Here is a 25192-nt window from a genome sequence, read left to right as displayed (position 1 = left end):
TCCACCACGCACCTCGCTCCACTCAACAGTTGCAGTAAATGGAGATTGTGTGCTAGATAACTGCTCATGTTGCAAAACTACAAAACTGCCTGGCCTCCTTCCTTAAACCAGTATGTCCAATTAAACCACAAATGTCAAGACATCTAGGATTTGTCACTTTGTCAACTTGCTAGTGAGACATTATTGTGTCACACCAGGAAGTCCTGCCATCCTACAGCACTTTAAAAGGACCTAATTCCTCAAACCGCAGCTACACTGCAGTGGGGACCCTTAGGGACAAACATGAAAATAAAAAGGTAAGAAACATGTTTTTATCCTTTTTAAGTTTTATTTTATTTTGGACATTCAAGTCTTTTTGATTCATTATAAAGGTGACAAATGCTGTATCCTGTGTTCCAGTGTGTCCTTTTCCATGTTTAACTGGTGGGTGTCTTTTAAAAGCAATTGCATAAGTGTGTTATACTTCAGCTTTTAACATTTTCACAACTGGCAACAGCTGGCATCAGTTGTGTGTCTGTGCTACATATGCACACTAATCATCTTCACCACGCTTTGTTAAATTCAGACTGTGAAGAAATGGCTTTCTGCGGTTTTCACAGAATTAACTGTCAACAAGTTTACAAACAAGTCAATGGGACTGATTTTGATGGCGACACAGTGAATTTACCCATTGAGGCGCAGCATTTCAACAGATGATTGACATTATTTGTGGGTGAAGGTGTTGCAGTGTGGTCGGGAAGTGTCACTGCCTTTTCTGCGAAAGCATGAGCAGTGAATGGTCAGCAGTAGTCAGCTGAGTCATGTGAGAGTCCAGCGTCACATCAGCTCATTGATCTATTTTGTTTAGATATTGTAGATATTGGATTCTGCAATTTAAGTGACTAACATATTTCCTGATGCATATTTAAGGAACAAACTACCATAAGTGGATCTGGGTAAGACATGGCTTATGCTGTTTCTCTATTTTTGGCCAGTTGTGCTGAGATGAGTGTATGTTTGTACATACTCATTAACTATTAACATAACTAATGGATATAAATAGTGTTTTTATCATCTTTAGGCTTCCAGGGATACATGTCATTAGACTGTTGATTGTTAGGTCAAGCTCGATGTATTCTCGCTTATGCTGACTGCTTACAGGCTGAAACATTGACATGAATATCATGGCCCCATCCAACAATTATGTACTGATTTAAGTTTTTATAACATTGGGAAAGGGACTAATAAAACAGATACTTTCATGCAATTCTGCTAATTGACGGTTGGTGGCAACAGTGTGCAAAGAAGCTAAGTCCCCACAAAAGCAGTGAAGAAGAAGACTGCCGGCTGGCAAACATGATGTGAACAAGGCAGGGTTTTAAATAAAACATGGCTTTGCAAATATTTAATGAGAAAGGACTACAGGGCATCAACTTAACTGAAGTGAAAAGATTCAAGTCAGTAAGGTAACTTTGTGTTTTGTTAATGGTCATAAATGAATGTAACTGTCGTTCCACTCCACAGTTACAGTGCAGTTTTCAGAACCCTTCAATTTTTTTTTCACATTTTGACTCTAATCAAACAAGAAACATCTCAAAAATTGAGGCACCTGAGCTAAATGTCAAGTGTCACAGCAAAGGGTCTGAATACTCCTGTCAATATGATATTTCAGTTTCTCCTTTTTATTAAATTTGCAAAAATATTCTAAAATTCAGTTTTCACTTTGTCCTTATGAGTTATTGAGTGTAGATTGATGAGGGAAAATTATATATTTTTAAATCTTAGTAAAAGGCTACAACATGACAAAATGTGAAAAAATGTAAGGGGTCTGAATACTTTCTGAATGCACTGTATGCTCTGGTCATCCAAGCCTGGTATAACAGTTGTTTGAAAACCTCTGGATCAAAGTATATACACTATCAACTCACACTAACAATTTCAGTTGTGCACTGCTTTGTGTGGTTACAGTGACTGTTAGCACCATGCTCACAAATACAACAATTTCAGTCCACATAGCCCATTAGGTTGTAGGTCAGTTAATTAAAGTCAAATGACATTTTGTTGATTTAACAGTTATTTTCACAGTTCTTCATTAAGGTCACTTGACTTACTGAGACTGACACTCACTTAGTACTGCTAAAAGTCATGCATCCAAAATTCAAGGTTCAAAATTTGGTTTTACTGACCTTGACATGGATTATGGCCATAACCAATGATGTGAGGTCATCTGGACATGCATCATAACATTTAATGTCCTCTTTAAAATGCAATTATTTATTGTTTACATACATTCACTTACATGCACAAGTCTAATTTAAAAAATGAAAATGCATTATTTTCTTATGGATATCAATGTATTTTGCAGTGCAGTAAATCAATAAATGTCATTTACATTAATCAAATTACTGTTTACTTTCTTGTAACTTACCAAACCCAGTGAACAACAATGTAAAATAAACATATAATTATAAATTGTTATTTTAATTTATTTGTTTCCCTAAATTTATGAGAACTGTGTATAAACCTTGAATTGATGACATGTTTCAGAAGTACAGAAAATGAAAGTATGAAAACCTCAGCTGTATAACATGGTTTAATACAGTGATGTTTGTATTTACTGACAGTTCTTTCTACAAAGCATTACATTATTAGAGTGGGTTGTTCATAAATCAGAAAGTCAGTTGCTCAGTTCCCAGGTCTTCCAGTCTTCATTTTGTAGTGTCCTAGGACAAGATACTGAACCCCAAATTGCCCCAGATGTATCATCAGTGTGTGTGTGTGTGTGTCTGATAGAGAAGCGCTGTGTGAATGTATAAATGGCTTGTAGTGTAAAACACTTTGAGTGGCCGATAAGACTAGAAAATGCAGTGCGGTCCATTTACCATTACCAAATAATAATGAGAAGTAAAGCCAATATCAACAAAACACAAGGGTTGACAAATAAATTTACTGCTCTCTATTGCTGTTAATCTTCATTTATTTATTCATTTAAAAATGTTTCTGTAAAGGTCTTGTCTTGGGAAATAATCTACTGGGAAAAAACATTCTTGGGAATATGAAAGAAATATGAATGAACAGTCACAGTCAGTACAATTAGACAAACACTGAAAATCACCAAACTCCTCAGAAAACTACTATTCATATCACTTTGAATTCAAACTTTTGCCCCAGGATCTGGGGTTAGGATTTACAATGGTTAGAAGTAGCACTAGTCACGAGCAACATCCAAAAGAATCGTCACAATTTTAAGAAAGAAGGTGCAGATTTTTGTGAATAACTGAGATATTCTTCAGAGAAAGAAAACTAAACAAAAAAGATCATTGAGCTTCTATCCCAGTCCTGAAGCACTGCCACTGGTGATGTTGAAGTGATAGCTGTAGACCGGGGCTAGATTTGGCATACCAGCCTAATTAGTGCGATTATCACACAGCTGCACAGGCTGAGAGGATTTGAAGTGGTTTTTATCAAAAGAATCATTTTCCCAGGGAATGCCTCATCCTGACAGCGTGTGCACTGCCAGATCCATTTCGGTTTGGGATGTGCAGGCGCTGTCCGCTCAGACATGCTGCACATTTGAGAGGGTGAACTCAGATCGGACAGACTGAGTTTTTGCTTTGTGTGCTATTGCATGAGTAAAGCTGTGAAGTGATTAAATGGTTTCCAAAGGGGTACAGGTATTGTGCTGCCTCAGACCTTTGGAGTCTGGTGGCACATAATCCACACCAGCTTACCACCAGCTTCATTCATTCTCTGAGCTGGCAGAGCATGGAGGGTGAACTAAATTTGGCTGCTGATGGTGGGCTAATTAACAGAATTAACAACTGCAGTAATGACTCAGTTCTTTGGACTTGGCTTTCGGTTCTGTTGAATTTGGGCTAATTTGGAATTATGACAAATTGTGACTTAAAGCTGCTCTAATCAATATTTCTACATGCAACAGTGGACGTGTATGTGGGAGGGACCATATGTTTTGATCAATCCACCATTATCACTGAACTTTAATGTTTTGGTTCAGTCTCAGCACTCTCATTAGTGTTGTTTTCAGACGCGGTGGCACCAGACCACCATACCCTTTTTACACCAAAATTAGCAGGTATAAGCGGGTTTTTTAACCCACTATTGACCCCTTTTCCACTGCCGCTTCTGTTTAGACTGAGGACACACACAACTCCAAGGAGTGATGTCATCACATGCAGTTATAGAGCACACACACAGATGAGGAAGAGAAAGAGTAACCTGCTATCCTGTAAACGTGTCGGAGCCTCTGTGTGAGACGCTTCGATCTGTGATTGTGTGTTCTTACAACTTATTTCAGGGCTGCAGCTCACTCTTTCAAAAAAAAAGGAAAAAAAACAAAGGTATGTAAATTAGCGGGTTCACCCGGATCTTGCGTTTACATCACTAACAATCAGGGCGAGAGCCAATAAATACCCGTGTCTACTGGGTCATTTGACCCAGGTGTAATTACCGATTGTACCATTTTCCATTGCCTGCAAAAGCATGACGTAAACTTTTGACCAGTGGAAAAGGGGCTCAAGTTAGCATCTAGCTGGACCTAGCTAGTGGTAGTAGTGGAGCACTGAGCTACTAAAGAGGCAGATGTTTCCCTCAGGAGTTAGTGGAGACCAAAGCAGAGCTAAAAGGAGAATCACTATTGGATTTATACTTCAGGTGGACACAAACATGACTATAAATGAAAGCTAACGAGCTGTTTCTCAGTGTCTACTGAGTGTGTGCAGTAAATGCTGTGTGTAAACTGTTTGCTGGTGTGCAGTGTTTACAGCTTGTTATAATCTAAATGCAGCTCAATGGGGCATGAAGTATGATTTTTACTGTAATTCAGGATACATTTACATTTATTCGCATATTCAGTCAGGGCAGTTTGAATTACTAACGTGTAGGAAGCACTGTGCTGATGTTTAACACCCCTTTCTCATATTGCTTCTTTCACTCTCATTCACAGAACAATAACTTACTCTCAGTAAAAGAATCTCTGGCTTCCCTCTCTCTCAATCATCATATTGTACTCCACTACAATACCACATATTGCTCACTCGCTCAGGATGGCCAGTGTAATGCAGAGTAATGCCAGTGACTGTGCACACCAGCATGTTGTTTAGCCTGGTCTGTTGAACTCCTCCCTCTTCTCTTTGCCCTTGGGTGGGCTGGGGTCTTCAGTGCTCCCCCGGACCTGCATGGCCTCTGCAAACGCTTCCAGAGTCCCCCCCCTCTACCGCCCGTGACGTCACAGGTCCGGCTCGGAGAGCAGCCAGTATTTGCCTGTCACCGGGGTCAAGAGCGCAGGGAGGACCGAGAAAGGAGGACCAGGGACCTTCAGCGCCACGGCAACCAGCACACCTTCACTGTCCATGTCACGCCTCCCTCTGGCTGGCCTGCTGTGAGCCAGTCGCCCATGGAAGTTCTCAAGGTAAGACCACCAGCAGTCTGGTACACCTGTGTGAGCGAGAGCCGTGATGTGAAAGGTGACATTGTTTTGTAAACAACATAGCAGTGGAAGCTCTCTTGTGTATCCTTGATTCCAGGTATTGCAAATTGAATTGCATGCAAAATTTCCATTTCTTTAAATTAGAAATTCAACAGGATTGTGCACTTTGGCTTCAGGAATTGCTCCATGTGTGTCAGTGCCTGAGAGACAAATACAGTCCTCTGAGAGTGGACTGTGTTAAATCCATAGGGGGGATTATCTCTTGACAGAATTCCTGTTTCCAGACATTTGGCATTCAACTCATTTAATCCTATTTGCTCCACTATACTGACATATTTTCAATCATTTGATTCCTGGTGTGACCAAATAGACCAAATAACACATGAGAATACAAAGATGTTTTTTTGGAAGACAGTATCTTTTAGATAGCTGAGATGAATGCATCTTTACTACATTTAATCATTGTATTTTTAGGCCATAAAGATCAGGACCAGTTATCAATTTTCAACTCCACAGGAATTACAAATGGCTGTGAAAAAAAATTCCAACTGTCAGACTGTTGATATATAGTTGTCTCTGTTCGGTTTAATGATTTTCTGTCCATATGAGAAATCTTCATTTCTGCCAATTAGCACAGATATATGCATGTGATATCATTAAGTCCAATAAGTTCTGCAAGATGAGTGTAACGTCTCTGCTGTTGTGTGATGGAAATAAGGTTATGAATGACATCACTTGCCAGCTTGTATGAAGTACCATTTTCATCTTTGACATTATCAGTGTATTTATTGATTGTACAATAACATAATCTTTTAGCACTATACCATTCCTGTGACACTATCACTTGGTACATGGCTCTCTATTTTCACATGGTTTTGTGTCCATGTGCAGAAAGGAAAATTACTATATTGTTTTTTTTTTCTTCATAATAACATTAGACTGCAGTGGGATGATGCTCTAAGGCTTATACTGGAATATAATTATACTGTTTTTCCTCTGTAAGAACGGTTGCACTAATACTCAAGCAGGAAAACTACTTGGGGAAACAGTTTGGAGGAACTTTTTCTCATACTGTAACCTTTTTCTAGACAACAATGCCAGTTTCCTGGACAAACCCTTTTTGACAGTTTGAACCTAACCTGTCTGTGGATTATCAGAGACCCCCCTAAAACCGTGCAGGCGAGGCAAAATTAGCTTAGAAGTACCAGGCAGAACTGCTGGACCATGAAAGTGAAAACATAAAGCTCAGATGAGGTTATCCAGAAGGGGAGGAGGGACCCTTAATTAGCCAGGTTACCTCTGACCCCTCTGAGAATCAAGTGATCAGGGATCAAGGCAAAGGAAGGCAGACGTTTATTAGACACTCACTTCATAAGTCAGCAACAAATATGTTCAAACATGAGCTCATTTAAGAAAGAAATTAATTGATACATTGCAAGATAATTAAATCATTAAAGTCTGTCAGAGTGAGCCTCCTCTCTCACTCTCACTTTCAATAACTTTGGGGGATGTAAACAGACAGTAAAGTAAAAATAGTTGCTTGCCGGCTACAACTTGAACTCAGATTTTAGCTTAAATTTACATTTTGGCAAGTTAGCAACATTAAAACTGTGCCGAATTGGCTATTAGCGGTTCCTGTTCGTCCATGTACCCATGAATATACAGACAAGCATCACTGGATTACTCTGATACTGAAGAAAAGTAAAAAATGTGATGATTCTCCAGCAGGTTCTGAGTCACAGTTATAAGGAGCGCCTGGACTTACGACTCCAAGAAGGAACAAGATTTTATATGCAAATTGTGGTAAAGAAATTCAGGTGTGGAAGTTTTTAAAGTGCCTCTGTGAGCTGTGTGTCACAGCCACTGCGGCAGCTGTTGATAAGCCATTCAACTAAAATAATTAACTTTTTTTTTTTTTAACATTGTTTTAGGAACACCAACCATGCACCTGCCCCTTTCACCTCATGTAGTGTCTTTGCCAACAACTCTCCCTCCACAGCCCCCCTTCAGTTCTCCAAATACAATAAAAAAAATCAGCCTTAACAGTAAAAATATTGTAAGAAAAAGAGTTTAAACTAAAGCCAGTCACTATCACAGCAGCCATCCTCACCCTTTTTGCATCTCCAAGTTCCAAGCAGAAAGAAACAATTCAGAGAGATAATCTGCGTAACTTTGTTTCCATACAATAGAGTCATTTATTTCTATGTCTTTACCCTTAAGCTTTTTAAAAAAGTATTTACAGTTTAGATTTTTTTTTTATCTGTGTTGTAGACCTGGACAGGATATAACAAAGCATTTATCTTAGTTTAAGATACTTGATTGATTTATTTCTTGATCCAGAATAATCTACAAGCAATATGTTTGTCATCTAACATCAACAAAAGTGTGACAGCAAGTACAATTAACAGCAGTTGTGAATTTTTACTGTTGCAACAATATACAGCTGCTGTGTTAAGTTATCACATAGCACTGTAAAGATCCCCTGCAGACATGTTTTACTGTGAATAATGCACTATTTTGTCCAAAATCTATTTCCTGTATTGCTTTACTGGGGGAAAGATCCTTTAAAACTCATCTCCTCTAACCCTCACAAACTCCACAGATAAAGTGCAGTACAGTCAAAGTCAAATCTCCACAGAAACTAACAAAAGAAAAACATTACATTTAAAATAATCAATTATAAAGTTATAGCTTTATCCATGATCCACAGTTCTCCACAGACACATCACAACGAGAACTATCAAACAAAAAACTTAAAAACTAAATTATTGGTCGGGGTTAAGTCAGAGTTGACCTCACACAATGGGACCTTTCTTTTGCTTCCACGGTACACTACAGCTAGGAAAGTTTTCTTGTCTGTGTATTGCAACTGTTCTCCTCGGAGCTGAGTTGTGCGTACATCCGTGTCGTCTTAGATGTTATCAGGGTTGTTATAGAACAATGACTGTGGAGGAGCTTCACCAGTGGCAGTTTAGAAAAAAATCCTAAATTTGTGTTATGGACCAAAACAGTCAAAAAACTGTGTCATAAAAATGTTGAATTGCCATTAGAAAAATCAATGATGAATAGACTTTTTTTCACAGCAGGCATTTTGACTTGTCATAGCATGAAAAAAAGTGCGCCTCACTGAGTGAGTGAGCATGTGCAACATAGCAGGGCCCTGGGCCTGGCTCACCTACATGGAATGCATGTAATGATATACTTGTGCTTTTCCTTCTCTGACATGTCAGAGTGGCAGCTGTGAGAAAGGTCTAAGGTTTAAATTTCTTTTCACATCAATAATCAGTTTACTGCTCTTGGAACTTGACTAACTTGACTGTGGTATTTTACTTACAAACCTATCCTGGTGTTCTCACGCTTGGATCAACTCTTAAATAAATCAATCTTAATATAAATCTATGCCATTTAGAATTTTACTGTTTCCAAACACTTTAAGCTGCATGAATCAATATTTACTACATGAAATGTGAAGGGAACAAATTCATGGTGAATTATCACCTGACTGCACTCTCCCTGAGCTCTAATAATCGTTTCAGCTGCAACTTTAATTCTTTGGTTCACTCTCACCAGTCTCGCTGTTCTAATTTTTAAATGTCCATGCATAACAACAGCTTTTGCATTCAGCCATTCCAGTCATACTAAAACTATTGTCCAGTATATGAACATATTAAAGATGCTAAAGGGCACAAAGAGCATAAAATTGATATATCCCAAAGACATCATGATTGACTTTGGATATAATCACTAATGGGATCAAATACAATCATATATTTATTGATGGCCCTGAAAAACCCCGACTTTTAAAAATCATCAGATTCAGCTCCACGTGCAGGCGTTAGTGGTTTACACTGACCTTTTCCTCAAACTCCAGGCACATTGAGCTGAATAATGCTACATGTTTGTGCTCTTTGATATTCAGGGGGAAAACTCTGAGGTCTCAGACTGAGCCGAAGCTGAGCTAAGAGAGCCTTTTGTTTGTCTGACTCATCAGAGTATACCTAAAGCTCTGTTCTAAATTTCCAGTTGATTCTTCAAGATAATGTTTTCAAAAAGAAAGACATGTCTGTACAAGTTTCAAAATCCACTCCATGAGTTCTCTAGCAGTTTGTTGTTTTACACTGACAAACTTGTGCTTTCTGTTTTTTAGAACAGCATGTTATGTGTAAAGTACGATAGTGCTGCACTCTGTGACCTGACCCTTGCTGCTCGTGGGGAACATATTCAATTCAACTCGGTTTTGAATATATCGCAGAATCATAACATGCATTATCTCAAGGTACTTTACTTAGTAAGGTCACATATTACGGAGAGAAGCCCAACAGTTCCCACCATGAGCACTCATGCGACAGTGGAGAAGAGAAACTCTTTTAACAGGAAGAAACCTCGGACAGAACCGGACTCGGGGTGGACGGCCATCTGCCTTGATCGGTTTGGTTGAGAGGAGAGAGTTAGGAAACTAGGAGCAGCTGTATTCAAGCACTGTCAGTCTGGTTGTAATGGTAACAGTGATATTTTGGGGTGTAATAGTGTTACAGCAGCACCAATTAAAAATAATAAAAATAATAACAGTACAGTACAAATGTACAGTATGTTGTTTGAATGGCTTCACTCTTTAATTCTGTTGCAGCGAGCATCACTGGCAGAGTGCATCGCCCTGCACCAGGCATTATAACCAGGCATTATAACCAGGCTTTGTGTATTTATGTAGCTGCTAAATTAAGGTTTATTGTTTGTCACTTAAGCAAGTGCATGTTCTTAATCCCACACGGCTCGGACAATGTGCCTCATTCTTGGAAGAGGATGTTACATTCTTGCTAATGTTACCCTTTAGCCACAGGCTAAGGAGCACAGAAGACATCTCTTTGTCCCAGGCTCCTCCTCTAGATGAAGAGGTCTGTTGCTACAGTAGCTGTTATTTGCTGTAGAGAACTGTTACTAAGGGCATTAGGCAAGAAAGCAAAATCTACTTCCTTGAGGCGATGGCGGAAATCAGCACATGTAGTACTCATTCATCTTAAAATCCAGCTCCTATTATCACTTTGGACCTATGAGAGTGTCTTTGTTGGTATCAGTCAGTTAAACTTTCTGGAAAATGAACATTTGGCCTAAATGTTGGCTCCTTAGTTGCATTAATGTTTTGTATCTGTTTTATAATATGCACAAATGTACTTTTCTCTATAGGCTTCATCAATTGGGCAAAGATCGTAAGAAGAGCACTACTCTAGCGTCTAGCTACCTTGAATACACATGCTGGTCACTACTGGCTAACGTAGATCTGAGATCTGAACTGATGACACAGACTTTACACTTAAATTAGTGCATTGAAATTTCTCATGAAACCAGAGCAGAAAACAAAGCTATACAACATTATCCTGCTAAATATACATTTTTAAAATAATGTTTTACTGCTTGTGCTGTAAAACTTGACTGGTGTTTATACCGGACTTACTAGGAGCTGTAGTGGGAGCTCTGCTCCTCCTGTTATCTGCAGTTATTGCTGCTTGATGCACAACTATTGGAAGCATTTGGATTTTTCTGGATTTTAACTTCCTCAGCTCTGTATCTTTTTAAGCTGAACCATGTAAAACGACTCAGTCACAGTCCACTGCCGCCTCAGTGTTTAAATGATGATAAAGATACAAACATATGAATAGTGAGAGTGTGGGTGAAGCTGGGTGACTGAACAGAACGTAGTTAGCTGGAGAGGGAGACACGTGAGGAAGATGGCGGTCACATAGAACCAGAGTGGGCTCCGCTGGGCCGATCAGCTCATCAAAGCCTCACAGCCTCATCTATCTTTCTCCCTCTTGCTTGCTGTCTAACTCTCTTTGATATTTCATCTTTTTTTTTTTCACATTGAGCCACCGGCCCTGTTTGTGTTGCAGCCCATCAGGAAAAGCTCTGGTTCAGCACTTTGCTGCCACACCACTGTTGACCACAGCTTGAACGGACAAAAAAACTTTTCTTGTGTTTCAGAATTTTCCAAACTTTACAATAACAAATTACCCTCAATTTGAGACCAGGGGTCTCACCACGGGTAAAAAAAACAAAAACATCATGTATGCAGATTTGCATTCCTCCATGCCAACCTCATGTCCATCGTACGCAGGTTTCTAATGGTTTTGGTCTATTGGTCCGACTTTAGAGGCGATACAGTGACACTGCTACGAATTGGTGAAAGTCCATCACGTGCTAAGATGCTAATATCCTTGGAGAGGCCCCCGGAGATCCAGTAGCACCGAAAGTCCAAGATGTCCAAAAGTTTTTTGACATTTTGCAGAAACCTTATTCACAATTGTTTCCAACAAGGGAGGTTCAGTCTATAGTTTTATGCAACAGCGAACTCCATACAAACTCCACTAATGATAGGTCTCGTGTTCTTTATCTGACGTGTGGGCTGAAGTGGGGGATCAGAGATGAGAGTAGAAAACATGCTGCTGTTGTTTGCTATAGAACAAACACTGTGTCTCCTCTTCATAGATCTAAATCTGTAACAGTGGAAAAAAGTTCACCAGTGATCTTGATCTTGCAACTTTTTAGTTTGTCATTTCCCTCAAAGCAGATTTGCTCTGCTGTAATAAAACACTAGCTTGCCGTAAATATCACCATTCAGTGCTATGAAGTCTAAATGAACACATGCTGATACCAGATTACTTCTGTCTACTAGCACCTACAGATGCTAATGAGTGAACAGTAGAAACCAGAATCACCAAAGATACAGGTCTTACAGTCTGTTTTACATGTGGTTCAGTGAGACTGACTCTACTCTGAAAAAACTTTTACCAACCACATTTATTATATTTATTTAAAAACTTTATTTAATAGTAGGTTATTCTATATTAGTCATGTTGTCTAAGCATTCCTCCAGCTAACACTAAGTAGATCCACCACAACAGGTTGCTTGATGTGACATTTGTGCAGTTTTGGTGTTGGCCACTCCAAATGTCTTAGTGAGTAAACATTACATTGCATTATTCACTGTGATTCAGATCAGCTGAAAACAACCCAGGAATCTGGAAGCAACAAGTTGGTGGCAGTTAAAAGAACTTAATCTTAACCTCTCTGCCATGTGAATCACTGTTTTGGATTGTAATGGAGCTGGACTTTTAAATATGCAATTTAAAGGCCACATATTGTAGAAAGTGAGATTTGCACTGTGCAATGTGTTATTTTGATTATAAAGCAGGTCTAGGTTTTACATGAATACCTGTAACAAAAGAAACGCTCAATCCACAGAGAAATGCCCGCAGCCTGTATTGAGAAAAAAACATATAAAGATGGAAATAATGTCTGTGATGTCATCCATAGGTTTAGGAGTTTTGATGGTCAGAGTGGGCTGCTCTGCGGGTGCCATCTTGGCAGTGTCTGACTCTGCTTAACTCCAAGCTAATCTAAAAATGGGCAAAGAGGTGGGGTGTGCGGAAGCTGAGACTTCGGTCAATGCTGGGTCAATAACTGTGGCAAACATGTGGTCCCATTTGCATCGTTAGCACAACTCTCTTGCTTGAAGGCTAACCTAAGGCTACTTAATTTCCTCTATAATTAGCTTGTTAGCGAGCTAAGCTAAGAAGCCAGGTATAATGAGTGCTGATGCAGAAACCTAATTAGTGATAACATATAAATAGAATTATAGAATTTCCTTCACCTCAAAAAGCTCATGTTCTGTTAGTCAATTAACTGCACAAGTGAAGTTATTTATCTGATATTTGCATAAAAAAATCCTCCTAAAGGCATCGACACCACAAACACACATGAAAGAGCACGTTCTTTTACTTGAATTAACTGAGGTAATTCCCAGCAGACAGCTAGAGGGTAGACACCTAGCGGCAAGTCAGCTGTGATGGCACCCACCTGTCACTCAAAGCAAGGCCATAACCTCAATTATACAACTTTTAAGTCTTAATAAAATGTAAACAGGTGAATTATATAATTATGTATTGTATAATTATATATAATTATATAATAATTCACACCATGTACAGTTATCATGAAGGGGGAAATTAGCTATAGACACCAAAACCGTTTTTTCTACCAGGCTGTTTATTTCTGCTGTAAAGTTGGACAGTTTAACATGTGAGTCTATGGGGATTGAGCCAGACTCTAGTAGCCATTGGAGGAAATGACTGGACTTTGGACTTTTGGTCGGACAGAAAATATAACCTGAGGATATCACATCATTAGGATTTTATCGATACTCTTATCAGTTATTTTTTTTTATTACTGTGTAATAATAATCCATAATAAAAATTTGTTATATTCCTGAAATTTAAACAGACTGAAGTTTAAAAACAGTAAATGATGTGAATCCATTGCTGGACTGGTAAGACTGGTGGAGGGGGGAGGAGCTGGTTCTCAGCCAGAAAATCAAAGCAGTTCAAAATAATGTTTGTGAACAGGTGCTTTGATAAATTACTGCTACCAGCTTTTTACTCACTCAGGTTTTATTGCATCCAGTGTAATGAGTGTAGATGTTGTGTGCGTGTGTGTGTGTGTGTGTGTGTGTGTGTGTGTGTGTGCGTGTGCGTGTGTGTGTGTGTTATCAAAGAACTGATGGTCTGGGTCCTTAATAAAATGAGGTTTGTGCCTTGTTCCTGAAACATGAGTCATATGGTGACTTCTGTTATATATCCTCTAGCTCCACCATAATCCCAAAATTTATATTTTTACACAAGAAATATCAACACGTCATGTGCCAACCTAATGGTGGACAACATGACGTACTTCTTTTTGAGTACATATTGGCCTCAATAAACGTTGCTTTAGATTTGTGGTTTATTTTGTTTGTAAATCTATGAAGATGTAATATTTTCTAAAGCTGAATCTCTGCAGCACCATCAAATCAGCTGTAGCTGTATTAATGCATTTAAGAATTCAATTGCTCCCAAGAATAAGAGCATATGGCGACACTGAAAGGTAATATTTTACTCCAGAAATTTCTCTCTTTATGAATCATGTGGCTGTTAAATCATTCGCTGTGCACTTGCGTTATTGACAAGTGGTTGCCTTTGATGTGATTTGAAAGCAAACGTCTCAGTAGCTAGTAGCTCTAATGTAGCCATCCTATTAACTTTTAGCAGACAGTAAATGTTTAGCGTCCTCCTTTGACGAAATGCCCTCAAGTGTGGCTGACTGCCAAGGGTGTAAGAAACCTAGTGGAGCTGGCTGAGAGATATGAATGGATCTGTTTCTTTTCAGGGGTCAAGGAGTGACGACTATCTTTCGAAATGTTATTGGTCCTCAGGGCAGAAGTCTAAAACATGGACCCATGTGCTCTTCTTGAGAAGGTAATAAACCTCTGTCTCACAAAGAGTCTATGAATAAAGTGAGAGCTCGGCTTGCTGTAGGGATAAATGAAATACATCCCTTGTTAATAGTTCTCCTTCAACCCAAAGGTTTGGCTGAGGGAAAAGGCCACACTGTCAAGGGGGAGACAAAGAAACGCTCTACTATGAGTTTACAAAGAATGTCCTCTCTGTTTGATTCTGTCCAGCCAGGAGGCACATCCCCTGAGTTTGTGCTCACCTCTCCAGCTCCTAGTGAGTTTCCAATAATCCAGACAAAGACGCGATGCTGTGTGTCCCAGCAGCGTTACACGAGATGCAGCGGCAGACGTTTGCATTAATTACCCGCACGGCCGATAACGCTTCATCACACGTGAGGAAGGTGATACGCAGCTTAAATCCTTGGGTAAATGTTGGATTCTGGTGGGGAGTTTACAATTCAACATTGTGAATAAAGAAGCATAAAATCGGCTTTCAATGCAGTATATCAACCCTTGCTTCTTTGTGTGCTCTGCTTATGAAAGCAGATTCATATCTTCATGGACGGTGACAAAATGTAAGTTGCAACACTGTAAATAATCGATGCTTCAGTTGAGCAAAGCATTTTTTGTACTTGCATTAATAAATGTGGCAAAGTACTCAACGGTTAAATTAGGGAGCCCAAATTGGAAAAGACTCTGGTGTGACATTGATGTTATCCCTCTGTGGAGTATTAATTACAGCCTAAAAAGCTACAGTGATAGTATTGCTGGCACACACAGCTCATCCAGTGTTGCTGTAAGCTTGGAACAAACAAGTCATTATGAATAAAATGTCCTAAATAAACATTTCAAATAAAAACAAAAGACAGTTGTCTATGGACATTGTTACTTTTATCCTTGAATGCAACTTCAGTTTATACATCATATAAAATTGGCTTAAAAATATTGACTGTAGACTAAATAATACTGGAAAAAAAGACTTTTCTCTTTTATATTAACAATTTCAGATGGTTGTGTGCTTAAACATTTGTAGAGCATGATTTCAAGTTAAATGGACTGACTGTTTGTACTCTATGGACAAAGAGCCTTTTGCGTCACCAGAAGTTCACTCATGTAAAAGCAGATGTATTTGCCAAAGCCTTGTCTTGTGCACTCAGTTTTTCTGCAGACGGCTACAAACTCAATGTTTGGTTTCCATGCTTTTGTTAATGTATTACTCCTGAACATGATTCATTTATTTTCATTTCACCAAATGAACCCACACTTACTGAGATTCAGAATTTCTTATTCAAGTGACAAGAGAAAAGAGAAAGCATTTGCTTTTTTATTTACTACAACGCAATATTTACAACAACAGTAGGTGCGTTTCCATTAAGCTGCTTAATGCACAATTTGAAACTGAGTAAAGAAAAACAAAAGAGATATGCTCACGTGAGGTGGTTTTTCAGACTATTCAACAAAGCAATGTTTCGCATAATTGAAATGGAAACACTTTTTTGGCGTTCAAGTTGTGGTGCCTGCCGTAACATGCCCCAGGGAGCCAGTACCAACTGAGAGGCAGATGCTGGAACTTCATCGTCACGTTTAATTGGAACAATATCGCAAGAAAAGAAAGCCCTGCTTTATTTATAGAACATCACTCAGTGGGAACACAAACCATTCACAATTGTGTTTTGCCGACTTTTCACTTCTATTTATGGAGACCTGGCTAGTGTTTTCTGGGCTCTTCTCCTCATGTGAGAAACCACTACAAGTCTGTAAGGATGTGATTCAAGCCAGAGTTGGGAAACAAGTCAGGGCTTTTTTTTTTTTTTTTGTAATATTAGAGCAAATGGAAGGTCCTTGGTAGGTCTAAATATTGATGTTTTGGCATGTCCCTTTCCTTCCTCATAATATCACAATTCTTGACGGCTGAACCCACTGCTCTCTCAAGCTGAATTGATTAACGGTTCCAGCCCTTCATCCTCCTCCTTCTAATTGCGCATCTTTCATCACTTTTTGAAGGGAACCGCATCATCGGATGTGTCGTGATTTCACTCTTGTCTCCACCAGCACTGGAGCTCCACCACGCACCCCTGACTGCAAAATTTTTTTAGAAGTCAATCACCACGCCCTCTGGGCCCCTCGCAGTGCACCACTGACTGTGCTTGGCGCCATGATCAACTGATTCACAAAAATAAAGCCTATAAAAAGCTTCTGGAGGATATAAACTCCCATTGACTGCTGCTCTGCTGTAACTATCAGGGTGGGTATCAAACGCTTTCTAGTACAAAGAGATGCGACCTAAGATGGACAAAACCATATCTGAAGAGTCAAATTCAATATGTTTCTCAGAACCACTGAGCCTGAAAATGCTGTCAGTATGAATGAGGCCATTCACCTTGTTTACTCTTCAAATGTGACTGCGTAACAATTCATGGTTAAATGTAGTTAACCTCTAAAAATCCAAAAAATGGGTGGGTTGGTAAACACACCATACATTTGGGTTTTAATATGGCTAGCCTGTTGAGAAACAGTGGTGTCAATTGTGTTCCTGGTGCTCAGAACAAATAATGTTTTATACTAGATGAGCAGAACTAAAGATTAAATGTTAGTTGGCCTTAAGCAAGCTTCAGTTCGCAGACTACTTGCCAACCAGTAGAAAGACTCCTTTGTGCGCTGGAGGTGGTGACGTCAAATGGGCTCTATAAAGACATAAATTCATAGTTAAGCTGGAACAACAAAGCAGTGGGAGGATGAGCCTTGGTGTCCTCCTCCATTTCCTAACTTGCATAACTAATGAGCCTTCAGCCCTGGATAAATTAAGCAGGACTAGTGACTGCTCTCATATTTGCACAAACTAGCTTGCCGTCCGCACTGTAGGCTAACAAGATAAAGGGATTATATACTGTATGTAGATTGTTTTTATTAATTACCACTCTAATAACATGTTGGAGATGCTTGAATACAGCCACTATCAGGTGAGATGGGTTGATTTTTTCTTTTAATTTCATATATGTTATTCCAAAAAAAAAAAAAAAGCCGCAACAGATTTTTGGACTAGGACAGAACCTGAAGATAAAGCTAATATTTCATCTCTATCTCATGCTTGAAATAGCAGTTACTTATGTGCCATTACATACTGTGACTTTGTTAGTCACACTCCCTCAACACAGTTTGCAGCTGTTGATGCTATCGGAGATACACAGTGACGCTAGTGGATGCAAAACTGTTTGTATTTTGCTGCATTAGTTGTCGAGTTGCTGCATGACTTTAACTGGTCATAGATCATGTGACACAGCTGAAATGCTTCACAGTGTCTCTTTTGTGGAGAGGAGAGTTTTACTCTCCCTTAAATAAAGTTAGCCAGTGTCAATGGGAGAATGACGCCATTAAAATATTCATTGTACGTTTGAGATCAGTCCGTAGTTTTCCTGTGCAGTTTAAAGATTTGAAATGTAATTTGAGAAGAAAGATCTGTTTGAATACAATTTCTACAACAAAATCTACAGCATAATTATACAAATTACATGACAGCAGTCAGGCTCGAAAGGTGGCTTTTAAAATGGTGTTTTCAGTTTCCAGTCATCATAATACAGCTTGATCCCTTCTGCAAAGCTCATGATTTGACATTTAACATGAAACTGAATCAAACACATCTTTAGTTTTACAGACATTACTTATTTGAATTGAACACATTCAAATGTTTATTTCAAATAAATATCCACACAGTTATTTTGTTTCCTTTAAATATGTTTCCACAGATTGCAAAAAAATGATTATTGATGTTTTTTAACCATTATTTGCGGTCTTTAATCCTTGTCTTCTAATCTACTAATAGAAAAACTTTCATATACTAGACTTGATAAAAGAATGAACTGAAAATCTCTACAAATGTCCACGTCTTGCTTTCGCAGGTTCAGTCCCACCTGGAGAATCCCACCAAGTACCACATCCAGCAGGCACAGAGGCAGCAGGTGAGGCAGTATCTGTCCACCACCCTGGGTGGTAAAGCCGGCAGCCAGTGCCCCAGCCAGCCCCCTGAGCACGGCATGCCGCCCGGGCACGGCAGCAGCGCCCCCAACAGTCCCATGGCCCTGCTCACCCTCAGCTCCAACTGTGAAAAAGAAGTACGCCTTGCTCACTGACTTCATCAAACTCAGAAACCCTGACCAACTGTAATCACAAATATGTTGTTTTTTTTTTAAATCATGAAATCAAATGTGATTTTATGTTACACAGATGGATGACGTCATTGATGATATCATTAGCTTGGAGTCAAGTTACAATGAAGATGTTCTTGGACTCATGGACCCAGGACTCCAAATTAACAACCCGGTAATTTTTCAAGGATAGATCTTGTAAATATGACTTCAAAGGGATGATGTCCATTTCTTAAGTAATATACAGTACTCAGCTCTTATAATTATTATAACAACACATTGGATATTTTGTTTTATGCTCTGCAGCTCCCTGTGTCTGGCAACCTTCTTGACGTGTATGGCAATCAAGGACTTCCACTCCCGGGCCTCGCCATCAGCAACTCCTGTCCGCCCAACATTAAAAGGGAATACACAGGTAAACCACAAACAGAAACACTTGATCATTCTTTTTTCCCTGTTGATTTACTGTTCTTAGGCATCATATGGGCTGAGTTGAAGTGAGAGCTATAAATTCAGACTGTATAATCACTTGATAGTCAATGTAGTACGCTTATCTGTGACTAGCAAGTGCAATAAACCTCACTTCATCTTGTAGTCAAATCACATTAAAACACACACTATGGAAAGTTTGTAATTTGTCTGAAGGTCTGATTCAGTATTTTTGCAGTTGCATTTTACATTATTGTCTAATCAAGGAGTAAGAAAACACGTTTCCATCATACTGTACAGATGAAAGCTTTACTGTAAGCCAGTGTCGATATTGTGTGCAATTTGGAAATGCACAAGATACCATTAAGTCAATTATTTGCCAAATAATTACTCCAGCTCCTGGCATGAAGCAAGTACTGGACAAGCCGGGATCCTGTGGCCAGTATGAAAACTATCAAAGGCCAGAGGGTTTTCCAGTAGGTAAGCAAAGCAAAATAAAGAGTGAAAAAGATGACTGATGTTTTGTAAACTGTTTTCAATCTATACCTGCAGTATTTTTTGTATGACTGAATCGCACACAATATGAATAAACTGTAATCGAGAAGCTAATTGTGATGATTGTAGCTTTGTTTTCTGCTGTAACCCTCAGAATGTGTAAATGATTTCATGTCGGCTGTGTTTATGCAGCATGAGAAAACGGTGACAGATTTACTGTACAGTACATCAAATGCTACGATGCGATCATTTTGTAGACCTGCTGCCTTATTACCCATTTAATCAAATTATGTCGTTTTCTCAAAAGCCCTGACATTCACATTTCTCTTTGCTTCACAGAGGCTGAAGTTCGTGCTCTCGCTAAAGAGAGACAGAAGAAGGACAACCACAACTTAAGTAAGTCCAACCAATCCAATATTTATAGCTCAGCTATTTTCATAGCTTTTATGCTTTTCCTTTTTGCATGTAGTATTTCTGTGGAAAAAAAACCCCACATTTCTAAAATCTGATTTAAATATTATAATTTAAAATAAGTTGTAAAATGTTAAAACATTTGTAAAATATATATATATTTTTATTATATTGAGTTATTCCGTGGCTTGCAAAGCTACGCATACTGCAAAGACTGGTTTACCAGGCTGCTGTACTAACTGCTTATTCTCCTGAACCTGTAGTTGAGCGAAGACGGAGATTCAATATCAACGACCGCATCAAAGAGCTGGGAACTTTAATACCCAAGTCAAATGACCCGTAAGTTTTTTTTTTCTCTGTATTTATGTGTATGAATGAGTGTGGCCATCCAGCTGTCTGTTTGTCTGTCTATTCATCAGCTTTGTTTTTGTTTTTCTTACATCCTCCTCTTCATGAGTCCAAGTGTCCTTAAAGTCTAAGTGTAGAGCTCATTTGCTCAGAGGGGTCGTAAAGAATCCTGTGCTGTTCTGGTCAGATGGTCAGCTGACTCTGACTGTAGATCTTTGTCTACTGTATACCCCAGAGACATGCGCTGGAATAAGGGCACCATTCTGAAAGCCTCAGTGGACTATATCAGGAAGCTGCAGCGGGAGCAGCAGAGAGCCAAGGAGCTCGAGTGCAGACAGAGGAAGCTGGAGCACGCAAACCGCCATCTGATGCTTCGCATACAGGTGGGTCAGTCTGACACGGCGAAAAAGATGAAGTAACAAAATGGTTCAATAAAGTAAAATTTTTTAAATCATGGAAAAAAGTGGAACAAACCACCAAAAGTGTTCAGTAAACGGAGCCCAGATAATGCTTCACTAATTCAAACAGTTTCAGGATATTTAATTAATCTGTGCAGCGACTAGAGGCTAAGGTTAGAATCATAACATCACAGGTAATTAGAAGCATATAATGACATGTTAATATTGTAGGGTCAAGGTCAAGTCAAGTCAACTTTTGTTTATATAGAATCAAATCAAACCAGAAGTGATCTCAAGGCGCTTTTCATATAGAGCAGGTTACTGATCAAAAGATTCCCACCATGAGCGAGCAAACGGTGACAGTGGCAAGGAAAAACTTCAGAAGCAGGCTCTATCTGCCTTGACCAAGAAGTTGTTATTTATATAATATAATATATTATTTAATATATTTTAACTGACATGAATTTTTTTTGCACTTACGGACTAGTCAATCAGTGCAATAAATGCACTAGTTTGCTTCCTTGTCAAGATTTAGATGAGAAGGTCATTACCACTCTCATATCTCATACGCTAACATGAGGCTACAGCTGGTTAGCTTACCATAGCATGAAGACTGGAAACAGAGGAAGCAGCTAGCCTGTCCAAAGGAAAGAAAAAAAATCCATCTACCAGCACCTCTAAAGCTCACTAGTTAATATAATTAATCTTGTTGGTTTAATCTGAACAAAAGAGCAAATGTTATATTTTATAATTAAATGACATGTTGTGGTTTTAGAAAACCTAAATCAAGACCTACCTTTTTCCTTCATACAATTTATGCTATTTTACTGGCATGTCCATTTATTCTGTTTTTATTTTCTGGATTGTTTTCATTTTAATATGCTACTTTTTATTTCTGGTTTTAACATCTCCTTGCTCTTTTTGCATTTTATTACTTTATGTTTGTTTTCTTGCCTTTCGTGTTTCACAATAGCGTTTCCTCACTTCCTGCATGTTATTATTGTTTTATTTTTTATTTATTGCTTTATTTATTGCTCTGTATTGTTTTTATTCTATAAAGCACTTTGTGTTACATTTTTTGTATGAGTGCTACACAAATAAAGTCTGATTTATTGAGTGATTGATTTGCCACACACAGTCAGAAAACATGAGTTTCAGCCAACTTTTGTCGGACTTGTACAAACCCACATTCCCCTTAGTGCCCTTTAAAACAACAAACTATCATCTCTGTGTAAAAACATGTAAACAAACAAAATCATAACATTTTAACAGATGAGTTTTAGAGGTGCTTTCAAGCAAGATTTTTTTTTTTTTTTTTTTACCTCTGAGTAAAAGTAGTTGTTTCCCTCTGTTCCCAGTCTTTATGTTAAGCTAAGCGAACTGCCTGCTGTCTGTAGCTTCATATTAATCGTACAGACATGGGCGTGGTATTATTTTTCCCATCTAACTCTTGGCGACAAAACAAATAAACACCTTTCCCAAAACTATATATGAAGATGTGCATATTTTTAATTTTTGGCATTGAATAAGACGGTTCATGTTTTGTTTATCTCTTTATTCATCAAGGAGTTGGAGATCCAGGCCCGGGCTCATGGTCTCACAGTGGTGTCATCTCCATCTGTCTGCACATCAGAGTTGATGGCACGGGCCATTAAACAGGAGCCCGTCCTCGGCGACTGTCCCTCAGATCTCTACCAGCACAGCTCGGCCCCCGACATGTCCCCTCCAACCACACTGGACCTCAACAACGGCACCATCACCTTTGACCAGATCCCTGAAGATGCTGGGGATGTTGGCCCTTATGGAAACTCCAGGACCTGTAAAATGAAGGAGTTGGTAAGGGACAACACCCTGTCGTCGATTTCCCCAACTGACCCCCTGCTGTCCTCCATGTCCCCAGATGTGTCCAACAACGTTAGCAGCCACCACAGTTCCACTTCTAGTATGGAGGAGAAGGAGCATGGCTGTTAGCATTATCCAGTGGACAACATGACCACCACTGAGACACTCTGTCTGTAGCATCCCATCAATGAGGCACCTACATTAAAGTGACTTACAGGTATACACATGACTAAGTGGATAAAGGAACTGAGAAGCAAATTTCCTCTTGATCTTCCATATTTTATCTCTATTTTTGTCCATTTATTGCTGAAATTTTATATGTTACTGTGACCTTTTTTTAATTTCTCTATTATACACAGTATTTATGCCGTCCTATAATCTTGATTACCTATAGATGGACAGTTAAGAACAACTACAAAGGACAAATTAATTCAATCTGATTGAGACATACTGTATGTCTACGATATGCTGTCATTGAACACTGGTCAACTTGATGATTTTACAGTTTTTACCCTTTTTTAATTCTTGTATTTTTTTTTTTTACTTTTGATATTTGTCCCAAATATAAAGCGTAACGACCTGTCCATGGCAACTGTGATAAAAACCATGTGAAAATGTGCAGGGAAGTGTAAAAACTTAAGCCTTGTGTTCAATTTGCCAGAAATAAAAAAGATTTAATTGTTGTGGACAAAATGTCATAATGATAATAATAATAATTGTTTCTTAACTCTTTATTTAAATTTAGATTATTTTTTATGCCGAGTCCTTGTATGTATTCTAAAGAAATAACAAATTAAACACTGACCAAATGAGAAGCATTATTATTGTCACCATGAAGTATTATATTATTAATATCATTTATTTATTTTGTATTGTTTTTCTTTTATTCACTGAGAGCTCATTATGTTCGTACCAGTACTTAGGATTTTTTTTCTGTGTAATTTCTAAATTTATAATGACCCAAAAACTAGTTATGGATCGTTTCTTATTCTGATCTCAGAACTTTAACATTTATTTATACTTTATGTCCCAGTTTAAAGGTAAATAAGACACATGGAAGGAAAAGTAGTCTATTACAATAAAAGGGTAAATTAACCTTATATTGATTTTATATTCCTGATGTGATACGACATCATACTTTGTTTATGATGAATGTAAAATAAAAATGAAGAACTGAATAAAAAATGTTGTTTTTATGCTAACAAGGGCTCACAGAAGCCTTTGCCACAGATGTATCAGTTGCTTTATAGACACGTGTAACCCCTTGGGTTATTTCATTAAATAACCCCAAGATATTTTTTGTGTTTTTTTATATTTATGGTTATTAAGTTGGTATTTCTGGTATTCAAACACCTATAAGCTTTAAAGGGGAAGTAATGCAAATTTTCTGGACGGAGAAGATGATGACGCTTGATAAACTCCCTGTTTAATGGACTTTCATTCTGTCAAAGTGCCTTTGTTAGTGTTACCAGAAAGCTATCCAGCTCCGTGGAGTACATTATGCTATTCTGAGTTAAAGTTTTAACCACAAAGTAAGTTTGAGTTTCCTGCTAAGCTAACAGCCAGCTATTGTGGAGCTAGCCGCAAGCTATTGGTGAGCTAACCAGTAACTCTCCATGGTAAAGGACTGGTGAGAAGAGCCGCCTTTCTTGCTGAAAGACTGAGGTAACCTGAACTTCTGGAGCGGTGAGTAACCCTGGTTAAAGTGCGGTCACATCCAGTGGCCGTCATTGCTTTGTGGCCCAACGCACATTAGCTACAGACAGGCCTGCACCGAGTCTGTGAGTTTGAAAAAGATACTTTTGTGCAAAGTTCATCTGCTAAAAAGGTACAAGAAGGTGTTAAAAAAACCTTAAAGGGTATGTAATGTATGTAATTTCAATGTTGAGTTGTATAAATGGTTAAAAAGACAAAGAGTGAAAATTGTGTAAAGGATATAGATGTAAGTTTAGGTTATTTTGTGGAATCTATTCATAAGAGGCATCTGGGTCTATATTTTATTTCTTGGGTCAAATATTTTAATTTTTACATTACATAGGCCACATTTTGGTTTAATAAATCCTTGAAAGAGTGTAGTGTGATTCAATTTGGTTTATGTGGTGTTAAAGTTAAAGGGAGGTACAAGTAAAATCACACACACGAAAAGTTTTTATTCCTTCTCCCAGTCACACACATCAAAGGTTCAGTACAGTTAAGGTTAAAATTGAGTGAAAGCAAACAAATCTAGGCGCTGTTAATGAAGCCAGTAGCGCAGAACAGTGTTACACACGTATAAACTGAATGTATAAAGAGAGAAATCTTTGTTTTTTGGTGTGTGTTTATTTCCTGCTAATATTGTAAAAGAAAACACTTGATGCCGATATATTGTATATAAGGCCTTTTGTAAAAAAAAAAAAAAGAAGAAAAAAACAAGAAGAAAAAAAAAAGTTTGGAGTTCATG

The 25192-nt window shown here is 38.5% G+C and overlaps 1 protein-coding gene across 2 annotated transcripts; it reads left to right on the top strand.

Annotated features, from left to right (window-relative positions):
• The first annotated feature begins 244 nt into the window (after positions 1 to 244).
• mitfa (melanocyte inducing transcription factor a) lies at positions 245 to 24026 on the top strand. Of its 2 annotated transcripts, XM_056387129.1 has the most exons (10): positions 245 to 296; positions 5158 to 5407; positions 18584 to 18796; positions 18909 to 19004; positions 19136 to 19244; positions 19655 to 19738; positions 20093 to 20149; positions 20428 to 20503; positions 20748 to 20895; positions 22477 to 24026. In XM_056387129.1, exons 1-10 carry the CDS (start codon positions 283 to 285, stop codon positions 22879 to 22881), a joined length of 1452 nt encoding a protein of 483 aa, XP_056243104.1. In that variant the 5' UTR covers positions 245 to 282; the 3' UTR covers positions 22882 to 24026. The 2 variants fall into 2 exon arrangements, with proteins under 2 accessions (XP_056243104.1, XP_056243112.1); XM_056387137.1 differs by lacking the exon at positions 19655 to 19738.
• The last annotated feature ends 1166 nt before the right edge of the window (positions 24027 to 25192 follow it).

Source organism: Seriola aureovittata, chromosome 2 (assembly GCF_021018895.1).
Source record: "Seriola aureovittata isolate HTS-2021-v1 ecotype China chromosome 2, ASM2101889v1, whole genome shotgun sequence".
Classification (NCBI taxonomy): Eukaryota; Metazoa; Chordata; class Actinopteri; order Carangiformes; family Carangidae; genus Seriola; species Seriola aureovittata.
This window is presented reverse-complemented; position numbering and strand designations above follow the sequence as displayed.

What these genes read in the sequence shown, in the direction of transcription:
- mitfa (XM_056387129.1), top strand. An exon ending in GCTCCAACTGTGAAAAAGAA is followed by an intron (nt 18,797 to 18,908) that starts GTACGCCTTGCT and finishes TATGTTACACAG; the next exon opens with ATGGATGACGTCATTGATGA. An exon ending in ATCTGATGCTTCGCATACAG is followed by an intron (nt 20,896 to 22,476) that starts GTGGGTCAGTCT and finishes TTATTCATCAAG; the next exon opens with GAGTTGGAGATCCAGGCCCG.